The sequence below is a fragment of the Lipotes vexillifer genome, unplaced genomic scaffold, assembly GCF_000442215.2.
Source record: "Lipotes vexillifer unplaced genomic scaffold, Lipotes_vexillifer_v1.1 scaffold1129, whole genome shotgun sequence".
Lineage (NCBI taxonomy): Eukaryota > Metazoa > Chordata > Mammalia > Artiodactyla > Lipotidae > Lipotes > Lipotes vexillifer.
The window spans coordinates 2238786-2255222 of NW_006789022.1; the positions used below are offsets into that span (position 1 = coordinate 2238786).

Here is a 16437-nt window from a genome sequence, read left to right on the forward strand (position 1 = left end):
AGGGGGGGGGGGGGGGGGGGGGGGCGGGAAGCCCTGGGGAAGGAGGGGCCCAGGGGGCAGAGGAGGGGGCGGTGTGAAAACGAGGGTGAGGGGCAGGACAGCTCGCAGAGCCGCAGGTGGGAGCGGGGCCTCTGGGAAGCTCCAGGGGCAGGTCAGGTAAAGGGTGGTGGGGAGGGGGAGTCAGGATCTATTGGGGTTCAAAGTCCCGATGCTAAGGAGTGGAGAGCAAAGTTCCCCCGGGGTGGAGGAACTTGGGGGGGCACAGTCTCCACTAGGGGGGTGACTTGGTGCTCCCACCTGAGCAGCGAGCTGGGCCGGGATCCAGAAGCAGGGCAAAGGGGTGCCAGCCAGAATAGGGTGAAAACGTGATGAATGGTGAAGAATGTTCAGACTAGGGCGCTGGGAAGAGCAGGGCCCCAGAGGCACCCACTCAGAACGGCGGTACACTGAACCAGACTGTCCAGGGCCGGGCAGGGGTCTGGGGACCAGGCCAGGCTTGGGGGAACCAGAATGAGACCGGCCGGGAGAGGTGAGAAGGGCCAGAGAAAATTGGAGGGCTGGAATTTATTGGGGTTCGAAATCTCTGGGCCAAGGAATGAATGCCAAATTTTCCGTAGATGAGGACGACTGGGGACTCAAGTTTCCGGAGCGCAGCCAGGCTGGGATTGGGGGCGGGGGGGGCGCGGTGGCCAGGCCGGTCTGGGCTGGGGGTCCCCGGCGGCTGGCGGAGCTGGGGTGAGGGAGTCCCCGGATCTGGGCGGAGCAGGGGGCCCCTGCACTTACCTCGTCCCATTTGATGAACTTACTCCCACGCCGCAGGGTCTCCACGACGGTGGGCGGCTCCAGCTGCAGCGCGTGGACGCCGGGCCTGGCGCCCGCCATAGCTGGGCCGGGGGCGGGTCGGGGACCCACGGAGCCCCGACGGGGACCCGACGGCGCCGCTGCTCCCTCCGCGCGCTCCCGCGCGGCCCGCTCCGGCCCGGCGGCGTCACCGCCCGCCCGCCAGTCTGTCCGGGACAGACCAGAGAATCGGCGGGGCCCGGCCGGGGCGGGGCGGGGGCGGGGCCGCAGCGGCACCGCCCCCTCCCCCGGCGTCGGGCCCGCCTGCCCCGCGTCGGCTCCCCCTGGCGGCCGGGGTGGCGGCTGCAGCCAGAGGAGGGATGGGGCAGAGGCACGCCCGGACTGGGGCACTTCGCTGGGGTTGGCTCAGCTGAACCCGCTCGGGGTTGGAGGAAGGCGCTTCGGGGCGGGGAGGCTGTTGGGGTGCAGCTGGAGGGACTGCGTGCAGAGGGCGCTGCCGAAGACCGGCCGGGGTCGGCCCGCTAAGGTTTCTGAGGGGCAGGGGCGGGGGGTACTACCGGAGAGCAGGACTTGGGTCTGGGGGCGCAGAGACCTGCCACCCACCCCACTCTTGCAGCACTTAGCTGAGCGCTGGAAAAGACACTCCCACCCCCCTCTGTGCCCTCACTTCGCCTCACCCCCTTCTGCAGCAGCTCGGTACCCGCCCCCCCCCTTCCCTGGGAGCAATTAGCAAGCTAATGGGCCTTCCGCCGGCGGGCGCCCCTCCCCCGTCCCTAGCCCGGGGAGGCCCGGCGCCTGTCGCCTACTTTGAGGACCCAAGCACCCTGGCTTTCCAGAGCGAGCCCTGGAACAGCGCCCTTCTTGTTCCGCAGACACCCCACACACACAGCTCAACCTGGAGCCTGTCCCTGCGGGGCTCTCGACTGCAAACTGAGAAGGGGACAACTGGTCGTTTGCCCAGAGGGGTCAGAAGCCTCCTGGGTGTCCAAGAACAAGGAGGGTCGAGGAGAGGCTCTGCCACTCCTGGCCCACAGCAGGTGCCCTGAAATCTACTGCATGCCAGGGACGGGAGCGGGGAAGGCGCATGGGCACTGAGATGGGTGGGGGCTGCAGCCCCTCCCGCAGGGCTTGGCTGGGGGGGCTCCTGCCTGGGGGCCCCTGTGGGAGCCCCCCCAATACAGAGACAGTAGCAGCAGCAGGTTTAAAGTAGAACTCATCCAGAGGGGCCAGCCAAGTCACCTAGAAACCCAGAAAGAGATGGAGCTGCTTCTGGGGGAGGAGGGGTCAGTCAAGGAGGAGCCAGCCCTACAGGCCTCTTTGCCCCAGGCTCTCAGACCCCCAAGGGGAGCCCTGCCTGGCACTGGCCATCCTCAAAATCCCCACCATGTTGGGTACCAACTCTAACCTAACAGATCTCCTAGCCTTTGGCTGAGGCCCTGTGGGGTGTGATTATTATCTCTACTTGAGGTGCAGAGGAGGGGAAAGGACTTGCCCAAGGTCACACAGCTTCATAGGAAGATTGCAGCCCTCTGTCTTGAAGGCCAGTTTATGTCCTGCCTTTACTCTTTGCCCTTGAAGAGACAAAGAAAGGGGGACAGGACTTGAGATCCTTGTCCTCTCTCACCAGAGCAACAGAGCCATAGCCCTCAGAGACTCAGGGACTACGAGGTCTCACTGGGCAGACCCATGCCAGGTAGAGATTGGCCTCTGCTCCCGCTGACTTGAGTTCAAGTCTACCGGCAGAACCTCGTCTCTCTGTGCCTCAGTCACCTTGTCCAGAAGGTGGAGGTTGTCAGAGGATGAAATAGGCAAATGGGTATGAGATGACCCCTAGGTGTAGACAGCTGAATCTCTAAGGAGTGAGAGCAGGCTGTGGGGACAAGGGGAAGAAAGGAGGAAAGGGCATGGATCAGCTCTGGGGCAGGGGGCTAGCAGGGCCTAGAGACAGGGCCTGAGCTTAGGGGTAGAAGCTCTAGGCAGCAGCTCCTTGGAAAACAGGATGGGAGCCTGTTTCCTGGGCCTGAGCCCCTCCCCCTCTCCCTCCACCCCTCTGTCTCCCGAGGCCAGGGAACCCCCATTAGAGGGCTTCTTCCTCCTCGGACACTTTCTTGCAGCCTTGGTAATGGTAATAGAGTTTCTCGGCAAGCAGTAAACGGTGGAAGGAAAGCAGCCTTTCCGGCCTCTACCCTTGATTAAGGGAGCGGTCTTAGCCAAGGGACCCTCCCTAGGGCCTCTGCTTTGAGGAGGTGCTGAAAGCAGCCTTAGCTGCCCTCTGGTGGAGGGGGGCCAGGATCCCAAGAGGGGTGGGGCTGGGGAGGCCACAGCCTGAGGCTGGAAGGATGAAGAGCAGCAGCGGTGACAGGTTCAGACAGGAGAGCAAGGGCTGGGATATGGTCTTGGAGCACTGACCTCAGCCCCAAACCACCAGAAGTCAGCAGAATCCGCCCTTCTGAAGAGGCTCAGGGCAGGTAAGTGACTTGCCCAGGGCCTCGAAGCCTAGGGCAGAGGCAGGATTTGAACCCTGTTCTTCCACTCCAAGGTTCTGTGCTGGGCACCCCAGCCTCCAAGACAGCTGCAGGCCATCATGGCCATCTGCATTAACTGTTCACAGTGTAGGCGGCCATGGGAAGGGACTGGATGGACAAGGGAGTCAGCCCCAGGAATCTGGGAGTGCCCGGGGGGTGGCACAGGAGGTGGAGAGAGAGAGAGTCAGGAAAAGCATCCCTGGCTCTTCCCTGTTCAGCCTAGAGAATCCTCAGGGGACCCCTGAAATTTGGACATGACCGGAGGCCTTCACACCAGCCTTGAGGGGAGGAATATCATTGCTCAGGGTCATAGCATCTGGGGGGGTGCAGAGCTGGGGCTGGTACCCAGGTCTTCACCGCCAGTAGGTTTCACTCCCACAAAAAGCTATGGTATATCCTCTCTTGTAACTGTGAGCTCCCCAAGGCCTGAATCAATGCTCCAGTTCAGAAAGAACAGACCCGCCCCAGTGGGGTGAGGTGGGGTGCGGTGGGGAATTTGGATGTGGGTAAGTTGCTTCTCCCATCAGGCCAAGCTCAGAGCCAGAGGCCAGGCTGGGGATGGGGCTTTCTTTGAAAGAGTGGGTCCTGCCTAATCCGCAAGAGCAGGGTCAGCCCTTCCCTGGCCCCCCCAGGCTGGCCAAAGGGAGGCTAAGGCCAGAAGCGGGGCTGGAGAGGGAGGAGGTGTCAGCCCGTCACCAAGCCACATTAACCTGCCCCCTACCCAGGCCTCCCACCTGGCCTGAATCCCACCACCACCATCACCACACACACCATTCTCAGCCAGCGCCTTCTCATTGTCTATTCTCTGCAGCTACAAGGTAAGCCTACAGTCCTAGGTTTGAGTTTGTCTGCAGCACCAGCTGTGTGACCCTGGGCCAGTGTCAACCTCTCTCTGAACTCCATCTACTGCAGAGGACTTCTCTGGCATCCAGAGAGGGGGTGTCTGTGAGGGGCTGGGACTTAACTGCCTCTCAGACCCTGAGACTGTGCTTGGGACTGCAGAGGGTGAGCCTGCTGGCTGTGGAAGCATTCCAAACAGAGCTGCACAGCCTTGTGCGGTGGTATGAGTAGTGATTTTGTGTCAGGGGACCTGGGTACACAAGCTGAGCTCCATCTCTATCTGGCTGTGTGACTTAACCCACAGCCTTCAGAGGAAATGGATGCACGGAAGAAGCCATTAATTCTTTCATTTGGTCATTTGTTCAACCAATAGTTATCGAACACATACTATGAGTCTGACCTAGGTGCTGAGAGTTCAACAAGAGTCAGGTAATTTGCGCGACCCGTGTGGGTTTGAAGCCCAGCAGGCCCACTCAGCCATGGGCATCAGCAGTAAACAAGAGCCAGACAGGTATCTGCCTCATGGAGCTCATAGTTGAGAAATGGGAGACAGACAATGAACAAATGAATGAGAGACACCATTTAAAAATATGGAAAATCAAAGCAGGTGCGGGAATGAGACGCACGGTCTGCTTAAGAGAGGTGGGCCAGATTAGGCGCCTGTGAACTCTGAAGGACAGAGGCCGCAGGGCGAGATCTACCGGAGAGCGAGTGAGGTGCCCTCACGCTGGAACCGACTATGTGGAACCGACCGTAGGAACTCTCATTAGGGTCAGCTGTTATTATTATCTTTATTATCTTGAGTACCGCGCCCCCACTTCCCAGCTCTTTACGCCTCAGTTTGTACACACAGAGGTTGCGGGGTGCAGAGAACCGCGCCCTGTGGAGACCAGCCCTACGAGGGCGCTCCAAACAAGTTCTGCGCTTCCCGGACCCGGTTCCGCTCCAGGGGAGGGGCGGCCATGGGGGCCGGACCCTGGGAACTACATTTCCCATAATTCCGTCCCCGTCGCCATCTTGGCGGGTGGGCGGTGGCTGCCTGGGGTCTGGCCCTTCAGGCCGCCCGGATGGCTCAGCTCACCCCCAACCTAGGCCTCCATCATGGGGGGCGCGGAACCCCGACGAGTAGGGCGTCCGGTGACCAGGGCAGCGCCTGCCCGCCTTCTCCACTCCTCCACCCCCGGGCGTCCGGCCCACGTGTCCGTCCGCGCGAAGAAGCCTGCTCTTTACCCGCTGGCCAAGGGCCTGAGGACCCAGAAGTCGGGGGCTCCCACGTCTCTTCCTCGGACCTCTGTCCTGTATACAGCAGTGCCCACTCCCCTCCATTCTCAGACGGCCCCTGTTTTTGCTTCAGTTAGGACAGAACACTAGGTTCCCCGCAGGAGCGCAAATCCGGCTACCGGACGCTTAGAACGCCTGGGCTTGGGGCAGGAAGCTTAAAAGGGATAGCGGACGGCTAGGTCCAAACCTCTGAGGACTAGACCCTCTCCTAGCCCCTGCCCGAGGGCGGGGTAGGGGTGAGGGGCGTGCTGCAGGACTGTCCCTTTAAGGGGGTGTGGTCGGAGGGCGGGGGAAGCGATCGAGACAGAGAAAGCGGCTTCGGCTGCGGCGGCTCGGGCGGCGGCCGCGGGGGACAAAGGGCGGGCGGATCGGTGGGGAGGGGGCGGGGCGCGGCCAGGCCAGGCCCGGGGGCTCCGCATGCTGCAGCTGCCCCCGGGCGCCCCCGCCGCCGCCCTCGCAGCGGAGTCGTGCGGAGCCGAGCTCACGAGCTAACCCGAGCCAGCGTCCCGGAGCCAGCCGGCGGGCGTCCCGGAGGCGGTGGCGCAGGGAGGGGCCCGACGCGCGCACGTGGCCCCGGCGGCCGCCATGGCGGACAGCGGCCCCGCAGGGGGCGCGGCGTTGGCGGCTCCGGCCCCTGGACCGGGGAGTGGCGGCCCAGGGCCCCGCGTCTACTTTCAGAGCCCCCCTGGGGCTGCAGGCGAGGGCCCGGGCGGCGCGGACGACGAGGGCCCAGTGAGGCGCCAAGGGAAGGTCACGGTCAAGTACGACCGCAAGGAACTACGGAAGCGCCTCAACCTGGAGGAGTGGATCCTGGAGCAGCTCACTCGCCTCTACGACTGCCAGGTGTGTCCCCCACCCTGCGCTGACACCCTAAAATCGGTCCCGATTCGGGCCGCCTGGGAGCCCCACCTTGAGCCCGCCTGTCACCCGGAGTCAGTGGGCGCTCCGCTTCCGCGCACTCCCTAGCTCTCCGTACTCCCCGCCCCCAATGTATGCTCTTTCTTGTCTGACCTAAGTCACTCCTTTCTTATCTGCTGCCTTGGACAGGAGACTCGGGGCTTGTCTGGGCTGGCGGGGAAAGGAGATCTACCTATTGCCTGCTAGCCTAGACTAGTTAAAAGGCGCTAGCTAGCCTGGGTGGTGGTGGTACGGGTCTTGCCTATTCTAATGGGCTAACCTGGAGCTCCATCTTGTCATGGGGGGGCAGGCTAGCCCACTCTCTGGGTTCTAGTTCTCCACCCTATGACTCCTTCCTTGATCAAATGGTGACTCAGTCCCCGGGGGGCAGGGTGGAGGAGTGGGCTTGCCCTGTGCTGCCTACCCTAGCAGCCCTGGGATGCAGCTGACTCCAGACCGGAGAGATGCTTCCTGGGGGGGGGGGGGGGGGGGGGCGCCCCCCGGGGGGGGGGGGGGGTGGCAGGCACCCCCTCCCTCAGCAAAGCATGGGCTCTTTGTTTCCCCTTTACCAGGCCTGGGTCCTTCCCACTGACCCCTCACCCTTCACTTCCTCCTCACTCCTGGGAAGCTGTGACAGGTGTTTGGGGGAGGGGAAGGGGCTGTGATGAGTTGGGACAGCTGGCCCCACCTGTGCTTTGGTTGAGATGGGGGGCCCGGAAGTTGGGGAGACACATCTGCAGGGTTCCTAGCCCAGGATCCCCAGCCCTAGCTGTCTGGCACCCAGGATGCCCAACTGGCAGGGACAGGAAGCTCCCCCCCATTGGGCAGTTTGCCTTGGCACAGGCCTGATCTGTTTTCTCCTCGGAGCAGCTGCCACTGTCTGCTGGGCAAGAGGGCTGGCTCATCTGCAGTAGGGCAGGGGCCTCAGCCAGAGAGCCCCTCTCACACCCTCTCTCCCAACTCAGGCCCTTGTCTCTCCCTCCTCCCCCACCCCTACCCTAGGAAGAGGAGATCCCGGAGCTGGAGATTGATGTGGATGAACTCCTGGACATGGAGAGCGATGATACCCGAGCTGCCAGGGTCAAGGTGAGAGGGGTTGGGGGGCAGCAGGGCCAGGTCAGGGGAGCAGGGAATAGAGAGGTGCCTGGAGGCACTGCCCCGTGGGTAGGCAAGCCTCTGGAGCCAGGCCTTCTTTGGTCTGAGTCAGCCAGCTCTGTGACCTTCCTGGGCTCAGCTTCTGGCTCCGTCAAAGAGGACCAGTGGTACTTGCCTAGCTGTTCAGTAGCTGTGGCATCTCCTGTGCCTCAGGGTGGCCCCAGTGCCTTGGAAGAGGGTATAGGTGAACTTTAGGCTCGTGTTCTTGAGACTCATAGTTATACTTTCCCCCCATGCCCCACTAGGAGCTGCTGGTTGACTGTTACAAACCCACTGAGGTAAGGAGGTGGTTTCCCCAGAGGGTGGGGTGCGGAGCCTGGGGTCCTGTCATCTTGGGTTCTGGTCCCCCTAATGTCCTCCCTCCCTCCAGGCCTTCATCTCTGGCCTGCTGGACAAGATCCGGGGCATGCAGAAGCTGAGCACACCCCAGAAGAAGTAAGGGTCCTTGACCCAGGTGAACGGTGGCTCCCACAGGACAATCGCTGCCCCGCAACCTCGTAGCAACAGCAATACTGGGGGGCCCTGTGGCCAGGCCTGGTGCCATGCGCAGTGCTCCCCGTGCCCCTGGCCCAGGGGCCTCTTCCCTGCCCCCTCAGTTTTCCATTTTTGGGGTTTTTTATTATTATTAAACTGACGGGACTTTTTGTGTTTTTATATTGACTGCGGCGCGGGCCCTTTAATAAACCTAGGATATGCCTTTGGTGCAGTTAACAGGCTCGCCTGGTTTCTTTTAGGGGGGACACACTGCTCTACAACTGCTGCCAGCTCAGCTTCTCCCCAGGTGACTGCAGGCCTTCCTGAGGGCCATGAAGCCATGGCAATACCCCAGTGCTGGCTCCCAGACCAGGATCTGGAAGCGGCTGGGGAGTTGGGGAGGAGCCGTTGTTGCTGCTGGCAGGCAGGAATACTCCTTTTCCCCTCTGGACAAGGGCCACCAAGTCACCCAGGGCTTGGCCATCGTGACCTCCATGCCACTGAGCCTACTAGACCCCAAGTCTCTGCAGCCGGGAAAGGAGAGGGAGGGATGGGGGGAGGATGAGGGAGAGGGAAGGCTAAAGCTGTGGTTTCTAAATCTCCAGGGCCCACAAACAAACACAGGCTCACTTCATGGGCTTTAAAGTTTTTTTTCTTTCTTTAAACAGTCTGGTCCCAGATGGGGGCCTCTCCACCAGCCCTCCCCAGTTTGGCTACAGTTCTGAACGTCGCTCGATTTTGAGCAGCTCCACCTCGAACACCAAGGTTGCACCGCCTGCAGGGGAGAAGTGGGATCAGAATGAGAACCAGGGCCACAGGGAGATGGAATGGGTGCAGGAGATGGTGGGCAGGAAGGTTTATTACCTGGAATCTTTGGGGGAGCTCCCCGCTCTCCGTACCCTGCAAAGATGCACAAAAAAAGTGAGCAGTGGCCAGGCAGTGAGGTGTTCTGCAGACAACCAGGCTGAAACCAAGCCTCTGCCCATCCCAGCACAAGGCCAGAAATGGAGAAGGTGTAACGGATTTGGGAGGGGGCTGCTAAAGGTCTTGTAGAGGGCAAAGAGTGGGCACCAGAGCCAAGCGTCCCAAGGGTCTTGCCCTGTCCTCACTGCTGGACACAACTAGACTTGGAAGTGGCATGTATTGAATGGATTGAGTGGAGATCAGTGCAGAGGCTGAACCAGCCTTCACTCTTACATAGATATAACCCTGAACTCCCTATCCCCATTCAGGAAGGGCCTCTTACCTAGCTCTGATGGGATCACCAGCTTCCGCTTTTCCCCCTCACACATCCTGTAGGACAACACATGTTCAGCATGTGGCAGCACCCAGGCTCCCTGCCCCCACCCCATACCTGGAGCTTGCCTCCCACAGTTCACCTCCTGGACCACAGCCATGGCCCCTCGACTCACCCTAGCAGTCCCTGGTCCCAGCCCTTGATGACCTGGCCCGTGCCCAGGGAGAAGACAAAGGGCTGGTTCTGGGGCAGGCTGCTGTCAAACTCTGTTCCATCTTCCAGCTTACCCTGTGAGACCATGGGAAGGCCAGTGAGGACGAGGGTCTGCTCTGACACCCCCATCCCCAGGTGCTCTTCCCATCAAGGTGGCAGCCCACAGCACTGGCGGCCATAGTCCTAGAAAGGGACAGAACCTTGGGCAGCTCACAGTACACTGCTGCTTGCTGGTGCCAACTGGGAGTAGACAGTGAAGAGCAAGATAGGATCATGCAAAGTAGATGAGGAGACTTGCCCAAGGTCACCCACCTTTTGGCAGACACACCTGGCTCCCAAGTCCTTTCTGGTCCCTGGAAGGCCCACCCACCCCCAAAAGCTCCACTCCCTCACCCACCGTGTAGTGCATGTGCAGGACGTCCCCTTTGCGTGATTTGATGGGACAGTGGTCTACCCGTTTCTTGACTCCAATCTGCAGCTTCCGTTTGCCCTCGGCCCCGGCGGCCGTGACCAGGGCGCTCAGGCAGATGGACAATACTGTCAGGACCCAGCTCAGCCTCATGGTTCTGCGGGGACAGACCCCGACCAACCAACCGGGGGAGAGGAACGGGAGGGCATGGAATACGGGCAAGTACCAGGAGGATTCCACCCCACCGTACCTTGCCTGCCCCTGGGGATCCCCTTGTCCCGTGTCACCGCCCCCTCCCCCAGGCTCCGCGGCCACACTTACCAGTCCAGTGAGAAGGGGGCTTGCCCGAGGACCCCAGCAGCGGGGGGAGGGGGTCAGGGGAGGCCACAGCAGCCAGGGTCCAGCCCCTTTGCTCACCCCCTGCCCTTCCGTCCCGCCCAGTCCCCAGCTCTGCTCTTCAATTCCCCCCTGTCCCTTTCCGCAAAGTCCAAACCCTATCTGGCTGCGCAGCAGTTGCCCCAACCGGGCGACCCCATTCACGCCACACCCAATTGCCTCCCGCCCAGCAAACCCACACTTCTGCGGCTGCCGCAGGGGGTCGGCCCCGAGGCACCCACACATCGCCACTGGGTGGCTCCGGGGAGCCCCTGTCCTCCGGGGGTACCCCCCAGGCTGGTCCTGTGCCTCCGCCCGAGGCGCCGCCCCAACTCTGAGCCCTCGGGGGCCTGCGAGGCACCCAGACTGGCCCCGTGTCGGGTGGCCGCCGAGCCCGCTCCACCCACACCACCTCTCCCGGGGGAGTTCTCGGCCTACCGCGTCCCCAGGCACGGCCACCACGGAGACCGCCCCCGCGTGGACGCCCCGGGCCATTACCTGGGCCTACCCCTTCGCTGGGCTCCTTAGCCCCACCCTTTAGAGGGCGTGGTTCCGCCCCCGGCCCTGTAGTCCCGCCCCCGACAGGACTAGACCCCTTTTCCTGAACTGTAGCCGCGCCACTCACCGGCTGAGGCCGCGCCCCCAGTGCCTGGGCTCCTTCCCCCTCGGTCTCCAAACCCGAGGCTCCTCCTTCCGCCTGCTCCAGCTCCTCCTCCAAGGGCCAGCCTTCGTCCCTCACCAGTCCTAGCCCCGCCCCCAGCCCTGGAGCTCCGCCTTCCACTGGCACAAGCTCAGAGGTCCCACCCGTCTCCGTTCCACGTCCCGCCCCGACTCCCGGAGCCCCGCCCCGTGAGGCGTGAGAACCCTCCCCCTGCGGCATCCCCAGACAGCTCTGACCCCAACCCTCAATTTCCTCGTAACCTATCCCCTCTTGACACTCAGAGGCGTGAGAACCCTCCCCCTGCGGCATCCCCAGACAGCTCTGACCCCAACCCTCAATTTCCTCGTAACCTATCCCTTCTTGACACTCAGAGCCCCGGCCCGCTCCTGCCCCGCCTGATCCAGCCTGCCCCCTTGCACCCCGGCTCCCCACAGCCCGGGCTGTGGCCCCCGCTCACCTCCTCGCCGCGCCCCCGGAGTCAACCCCAGTCGTGCTGCCGTCTCTGCGCAGGCGCGTCACCGTTGCCACCAGACCCGGCCACGCCGCCCGCCCTCATTGGACCGTGCGAAACCCGCGGCCACACGCCCGCCTGGGCGGCCTTCTCTAGCTCCGCCCCCCGCGCCGCCATGTGACTTATGCGTCAGGTCCGGTGGCTCTGTAGTCCGTAAGGTTAGGGGAAAGTGACTTCTGAAAGGGCCGAAGGCACTTCCGGTCGAGGTGACATTAAGGTCAGGTGGGCGCGGGTTCGCGGCGGGGGTCTTGAGACGCCATTTTATGTCGCCCCCAGCCTCTCCCGTTTGTCCCTGAGCCTCTTCAGGATTCACAATCCTCAGTTGCTGTGGAAAGAGCCTGGCTTCAGAGTGAGCCCTGGGTTTGAATCCAGGGTCTGCCACTCATTGACTGGCTGTGTGACCTTGAGCAAGTTCCTTGGCCTGGTAACTCGGGCTTGATAACATCCACCCCGCAGGGCCCCTGTAGGATTGCTGCAAGTGATGTGCACTGCCAGGCCCTGGTCCACGGCGAATGCTCTCTCCCTTTTTTCTCTCCCAGCGTACAGGTCTGCCTCTACCTGCTGCACAATGACCCCTGAATCATGACTGTAATGGTCTGGCTGGGTCCATTCCCCAACCGGACTTATTTCCAGGCACCACAGCACCCAGGAGTGAACATCTGTCCATTGAAGTAATGAACCTGCAGTTGGGAGGCAGCTAAACCTAAGTTGAGTGTTAGGGAGAGAGTCGACCTGAGGTCAAATCCCCAGGTCAGTCAGAGTTTTCGAGCCTATGAAAAAGGAAGATAATTACAACACTCAGAATTGAGGACTAGGCGAGAAGGTACATTCGAATCAGTGTGCATGCTGGGCAGGCTTAAATGGCCTTGGGAGGTGGTAGCTACTGTCCCTAACCCTCATCTGTCTCACTCTAACTGTGCTCTGGTATTTTGGGTGACAGAATAGCTGAGAAAATGATTTGAAAGTAGCAATCACTGTCAGGAATTGTCTCTCCCGGTTTAACCCCACTCTTGGTTTGGGCCCAACAAGATCACTACCCCACCCTCTAATCTAACACTTCAGAGAAGGCCTCCATTAGGGTAGCTGCTTTGGCTTAACCTCTGCCATGAATGTTCTGTCTCGATGGGGCAAAGCACTGGTGCCCAAGGTTGCCCTTCAGTTCACCTCCTCAACACTCAGACCCAGGGGCACTGAAGGCTACAGGCCGAAAGCTGGCCACTGAGCTTGGGCTGGGTCAGATAAAGGTCAGGAGAGTCCCAAGCAGCGACTGAGGAGAGGAGCCCAAGGTGCAAGGGAGGCGAGAGGGGAGAAGACTGTGTGGCTGGGGTGAGTGGGGCCCACCGACCACAGACCTTTGGTGCTGCCTCCCTTTCAGGGATGTGGGAGTGTGGTGAGGGCAGAGCAGGTGCGTGACCTTCGAGTTAAGCTACCGGGAGCAAAAAGCTGCAAACACAGAGTGTAACCCGGTAGGGAAGATGGGTGTTCTTTCCTATTACGTGACTCTCTTTCTTGGGCCCAGACCACAGTAATCATCTGTTCCCTCCGTGTGCACATGTGGGAACTGAGCCTCAGAAAGAGAGAGGCAGTGACAACCAAGGTCATTCAGCAGATCTGGGTCCCACCTCAAGCTCACTGGCCCTCTCCTTCCAGAAAGGAACCCGTGTAATGAGCAGAGGGGCAGGGACTCCCCAGGGCCTGCTAGCACAACATGAACGTGAAGGATGCACGATTCTGGCTCTGTGACCTGTTGTGGGGCCTTGGGCTTCATCTCCTCTAAGCTCCATGTCTAGGAGGAAGTGTGACACAGACATTCATGTCCAAACCAGCCAGCCCGGACAGTGACAAACAGTGACACAGGCAGGGACAGTTCCTTCTATCTCTTTTATCGGGACTGGGGTTCACAGTTCTTGTACTGAAGCCCAACTCTCATTTTTTTGTAGAGGACCAGGGTCTTCTTAGTGAGGGGACGGAGGAGCCAGTTGTAAGATGGTCACTTGCACAAGGTAGTTAAAAACTGAGCCGGGACCCCATTCTCTCCCAAGATGGTACATGACCCCTTGTGCTGCCTCCAGGTCTCTTCATCCAATTTTGTCCACGTTGTTGGACGGCAGCCTCAGAGAGACAAGGGGCAGTTGGAAAGCCCTCTGAGAGGCCCAGGTCCTGGAGGAGCTTCCGCCTAGGTTGAGGTCTTGGGGACTGGACTGTTCTCACCAGGATGCCCTCTTGTTGCCCTCTGGGCAGGCCTGCGAGGCAAGTGGCCCCACCGAGTCTGAAAAGCAATGTATCACCTTCGCAGCTTCCGGCACCTGAGAAGGGAAGAAGGGGTCTGTTCATGCTGGCACAGCTCAGCCCGTGCTCCTCTAGACTCACCCCCTTCTTACCTTCTGTGAACCTCATTCTCCCCTAACACTCCTGGGAAGCCCCAGCTGGCCTGGTCCACAGGACGCCACCCCATGGCCCCGCTGTGGAAAGGAGGGGTGGTGAGAAGCAACTTGGACAAGGGTGGACCAGCGTTCCACCACATCCCCTGGCCTCTTGGAGCACATAAGGGGGAACAAACTCTACCACAGGGGTTTCTGGGAAGGCTCAGAGCCTTGCAAACTGGAAGGCTGTCTTTCTCTTTTCTAAACCTGGCGATGTCACCTCTTCCAGGACATCTCTAACCTCTCAAAGACGACGTCAGGTGCCCCTCACCACAGTTCTTGACTTGACTTCCTGTGTTGGCATCACGTGCCCTCGTGTCTGACTCCGCATCAGAATGTGAGCCTTGTTTATGCTGACCCCAGTGCCAGCAGGCGCCCGGTCAATAGTTCAGCACACTCAAAGCTTCCCCTTCCCTGCCTCTTCTCCCACCAGCGGGCTCACTGGGACCTGCTCCAGGATGGCGCCTTGACGCCACACCCGACTCCTCACCTGCAGGTGTCTGGGTTGAGCTCTAAGCCCCGCCCTTGACAACGGAGGAAGCTGCGGCGTCGGCAGCGGCAGTGGCAGGTCCGGGGGTCAGGGCGCTGGCGGCGCTGGGGGCAGCGTGGGCAGAGGGGCCTGGGGCTGGAGTGGGATGGGTGATGTCAGCTGGGGAGGGTGCTCCGGGGGCAGGGTCCCAGCCCGGAACAGAGCGGGGCTGGGGACGGTGGTGGGGAGTGGAAGCCCTAGGAGGAGAAGCAACATGTCTCGGGTGAGAAGTAAGAGTCTTCCCGGGAGCTGGGGTTGGGGAAGAGCATATAGTCTTGGGGAGCAGAGGAAAAGGGGAGAGGGGGACACGATTGGGAGGAGAAGGCGGGGGACCACAACTTCCTGACACACTCTTACACCCCCTGCCCCACCCACAAATTACATTCTGGGTGCTGGGCCTGGGCTCCAACCCCACCTCAGCAAGAGCCCAAGACTCACCTGTCCAGCTTCACAGCACTCTCTCGTTTTTTTGGTCTGAAAAGTAAGAGAAACAGACAGAGACAAGGAAAAAGAGGATCAGGAAGCCAAGCATCCTACTCTCTTGCCCTAGATCCCAGGCCTACCCGGCTATACTCTTGGAAACCCGGTCCCCGCTGTGGTGTACCACCACACCCAGCACCCCCCAAGCCTTGTCTCTGTGAACTCAGGAGTGGGGCCTGGCTGGCACCTGCATTCACACTGGCTGTGTTCTTCCAGGGACATCTCCCCCAGCTGACTGCTTGGGTACCGGATCATGAGGATCTGTGCTCAGGAGAACAGGGAGAGAGACCATCAGAGAGAGAGGAAGGGGACGCTCCATGGGCTGGAGAAATGAGAATACCTTGCCCACCAGCCAGGGCTCTGGTTGCCACCCTCTCAGTCCCCAGAACGTTAGCATCCAGCCAGGCACACTCCACCTGCCCCATACCTGCATTCGGACTTGGTGCTGCCCAGTGGGCACACACTCCAGGCCATCGTCAGGGCAGCAGCCGCCACAGCGCTGCACCGTCACGCAGCTGGGCACCAGTTGCTTGGCCACAGTGCCCATGAGCTCCATGGTCAGGGGCACCACCACCTCCCGCGGCTGGCAGGTGGCACGAGCATACACGTCTATCCATGACACCACTGGGGGCAGATGCGTAAGGGTTAAGTCCCCACTGGGTTTCCTGCAGCTGCTCCCTGGTTCCCCTACCCCTGTGCCCAGAAGCTGTTTTCCTTAGTTCCCGTGTCACAGCCACCCTCCACTAGCCCCCACTTCTGCCCTCCCAACCTGTCTTACCTGCCCTATTCATCCAGAACCCAGGAACCCCCCTGCCTCAATCTCCTCTTCTGTGAAATGGGCAGAATAAGAGTTTGCATCTTACAGAGGAGTGTGATTACACAAGATGAGGAATACACAAAGTCTGGAATCAGGACTGGAAGAAAAGATTCTTAGTGCTGGCTAGTAGAAAGTTCCTATTGCTACTATTACCTTTCTTCTGATGGCCAGGGGCATCAGGCTGGGAGACCGGGCCCTGCAGGAGAGAAGAAACCTGGACCCAAGGTGCACTCCAGGAAGGGCTAGCCCTGTTGCTGGCCCCAGGGCTCTGCCCTTGCAGTCAGGAGGCTTATTTCCAGACTACTCTGTTCCTGGGGCCACTCTAGCTTTACCTGTCCTCTCCAGGCCACCTGGGACCTGGGACCTGCCCTGGCTACAACCCCCCAGGCACGCTCTCTGCCGGCAGCGTCGAACCTCCAAGCCTGGGGACTGGGCTTGTTCTCGAGGCCGCAGATTAAGAGGGGGCACAGTGAGCGCCGAACCGCGTCCTGCAGGCACCGAGGCGGCCCCGCCCCCGGCTGCGCCCTGGGGACGGGGTGGGGCGGGGGAGTGGCCCCGGAGTTGGGCAGGCGGGCGGGCTGGGAGGGACGCCTCCCGGGGGATGCCCAGGCCGGGCTCCCGAGACGCCCCCGTCCGAGGCCCGACCCCGCGGATCCCCGAGAACCCGGCCGCTCCGCGCCTCCCCACTTCCGCCAACCTTGAGAGAGGGCACGGCTGGCGGGCGGGCGGGTTGTCGCGGACGCACGTACCTGGTCGGGGGCCAGCTGCAGGAGCGCGGCGAGCAGCAGGCGGAGGAGCAGGGGGCTCAT

General features: G+C 61.3%; 4 protein-coding genes across 9 annotated transcripts in view; 1 reads left to right on the forward strand and 3 right to left on the reverse strand.

Annotated features, from left to right (window-relative positions):
- The window catches only part of PLCB3 (phospholipase C beta 3), a 17056-nt gene extending 16098 nt beyond the window's left edge, over positions 1 to 958 (reverse strand). Inside the window, exon 1 of one of the 2 annotated variants that reach the window (XM_007462074.1) lies at positions 784 to 958. In XM_007462074.1, the coding sequence (XP_007462136.1) occupies positions 784 to 882 (99 nt within the window). In that variant the 5' untranslated portion in view covers positions 883 to 958. The remainder of the gene's footprint in view (positions 1 to 783) is intronic. The other variant, XM_007462075.1, reaches the window with a different exon arrangement.
- A 4906-nt stretch (positions 959 to 5864) lies between these two features.
- Positions 5865 to 8210, forward strand: PPP1R14B (protein phosphatase 1 regulatory inhibitor subunit 14B). Its single transcript, XM_007472388.1, is given in 6 exon segments — positions 5865 to 5898; positions 5901 to 6007; positions 6009 to 6290; positions 7347 to 7430; positions 7745 to 7777; positions 7870 to 8210. Coding segments are annotated over 6 exon segments (609 nt in total). The 3' UTR covers positions 7939 to 8210.
- Positions 8211 to 8618: 408 nt separating this feature from the next.
- FKBP2 (FKBP prolyl isomerase 2) lies at positions 8619 to 11381 on the reverse strand. Of its 4 annotated transcripts, none has more exons than XM_007462079.1 (6): positions 11326 to 11381; positions 9821 to 9989; positions 9386 to 9498; positions 9220 to 9266; positions 8838 to 8873; positions 8619 to 8748 (listed from the first exon to the last, which is right to left on the reverse strand). In XM_007462079.1, the coding sequence occupies exons 2-6, from the start codon at positions 9983 to 9985 to the stop codon at positions 8687 to 8689; spliced, it is 423 nt and encodes a 140-aa protein (XP_007462141.1). In that variant the 5' UTR covers positions 9986 to 9989; positions 11326 to 11381; the 3' UTR covers positions 8619 to 8686. The 4 variants fall into 4 exon arrangements, with proteins under 4 accessions (XP_007462141.1, XP_007462140.1, XP_007462138.1 ...); XM_007462078.1 differs by having other exon boundaries at positions 11219 to 11326; XM_007462076.1 differs by lacking the exon at positions 11326 to 11381 and adding an exon at positions 10154 to 10346.
- Positions 11382 to 13241: 1860 nt separating this feature from the next.
- VEGFB (vascular endothelial growth factor B) lies at positions 13242 to 16437 on the reverse strand. 2 transcript variants are annotated; one of them, XM_007462081.1, is made up of 7 exons: positions 16378 to 16437; positions 15782 to 15824; positions 15239 to 15435; positions 14999 to 15072; positions 14770 to 14805; positions 14293 to 14427; positions 13242 to 13685 (listed from the first exon to the last, which is right to left on the reverse strand). In XM_007462081.1, exons 1-7 carry the CDS (start codon positions 16435 to 16437, stop codon positions 13664 to 13666), a joined length of 567 nt encoding a protein of 188 aa, XP_007462143.1. In that variant the 3' UTR covers positions 13242 to 13663. The 2 variants fall into 2 exon arrangements, with proteins under 2 accessions (XP_007462143.1, XP_007462142.1); XM_007462080.1 differs by having other exon boundaries at positions 13247 to 13685; positions 14293 to 14528.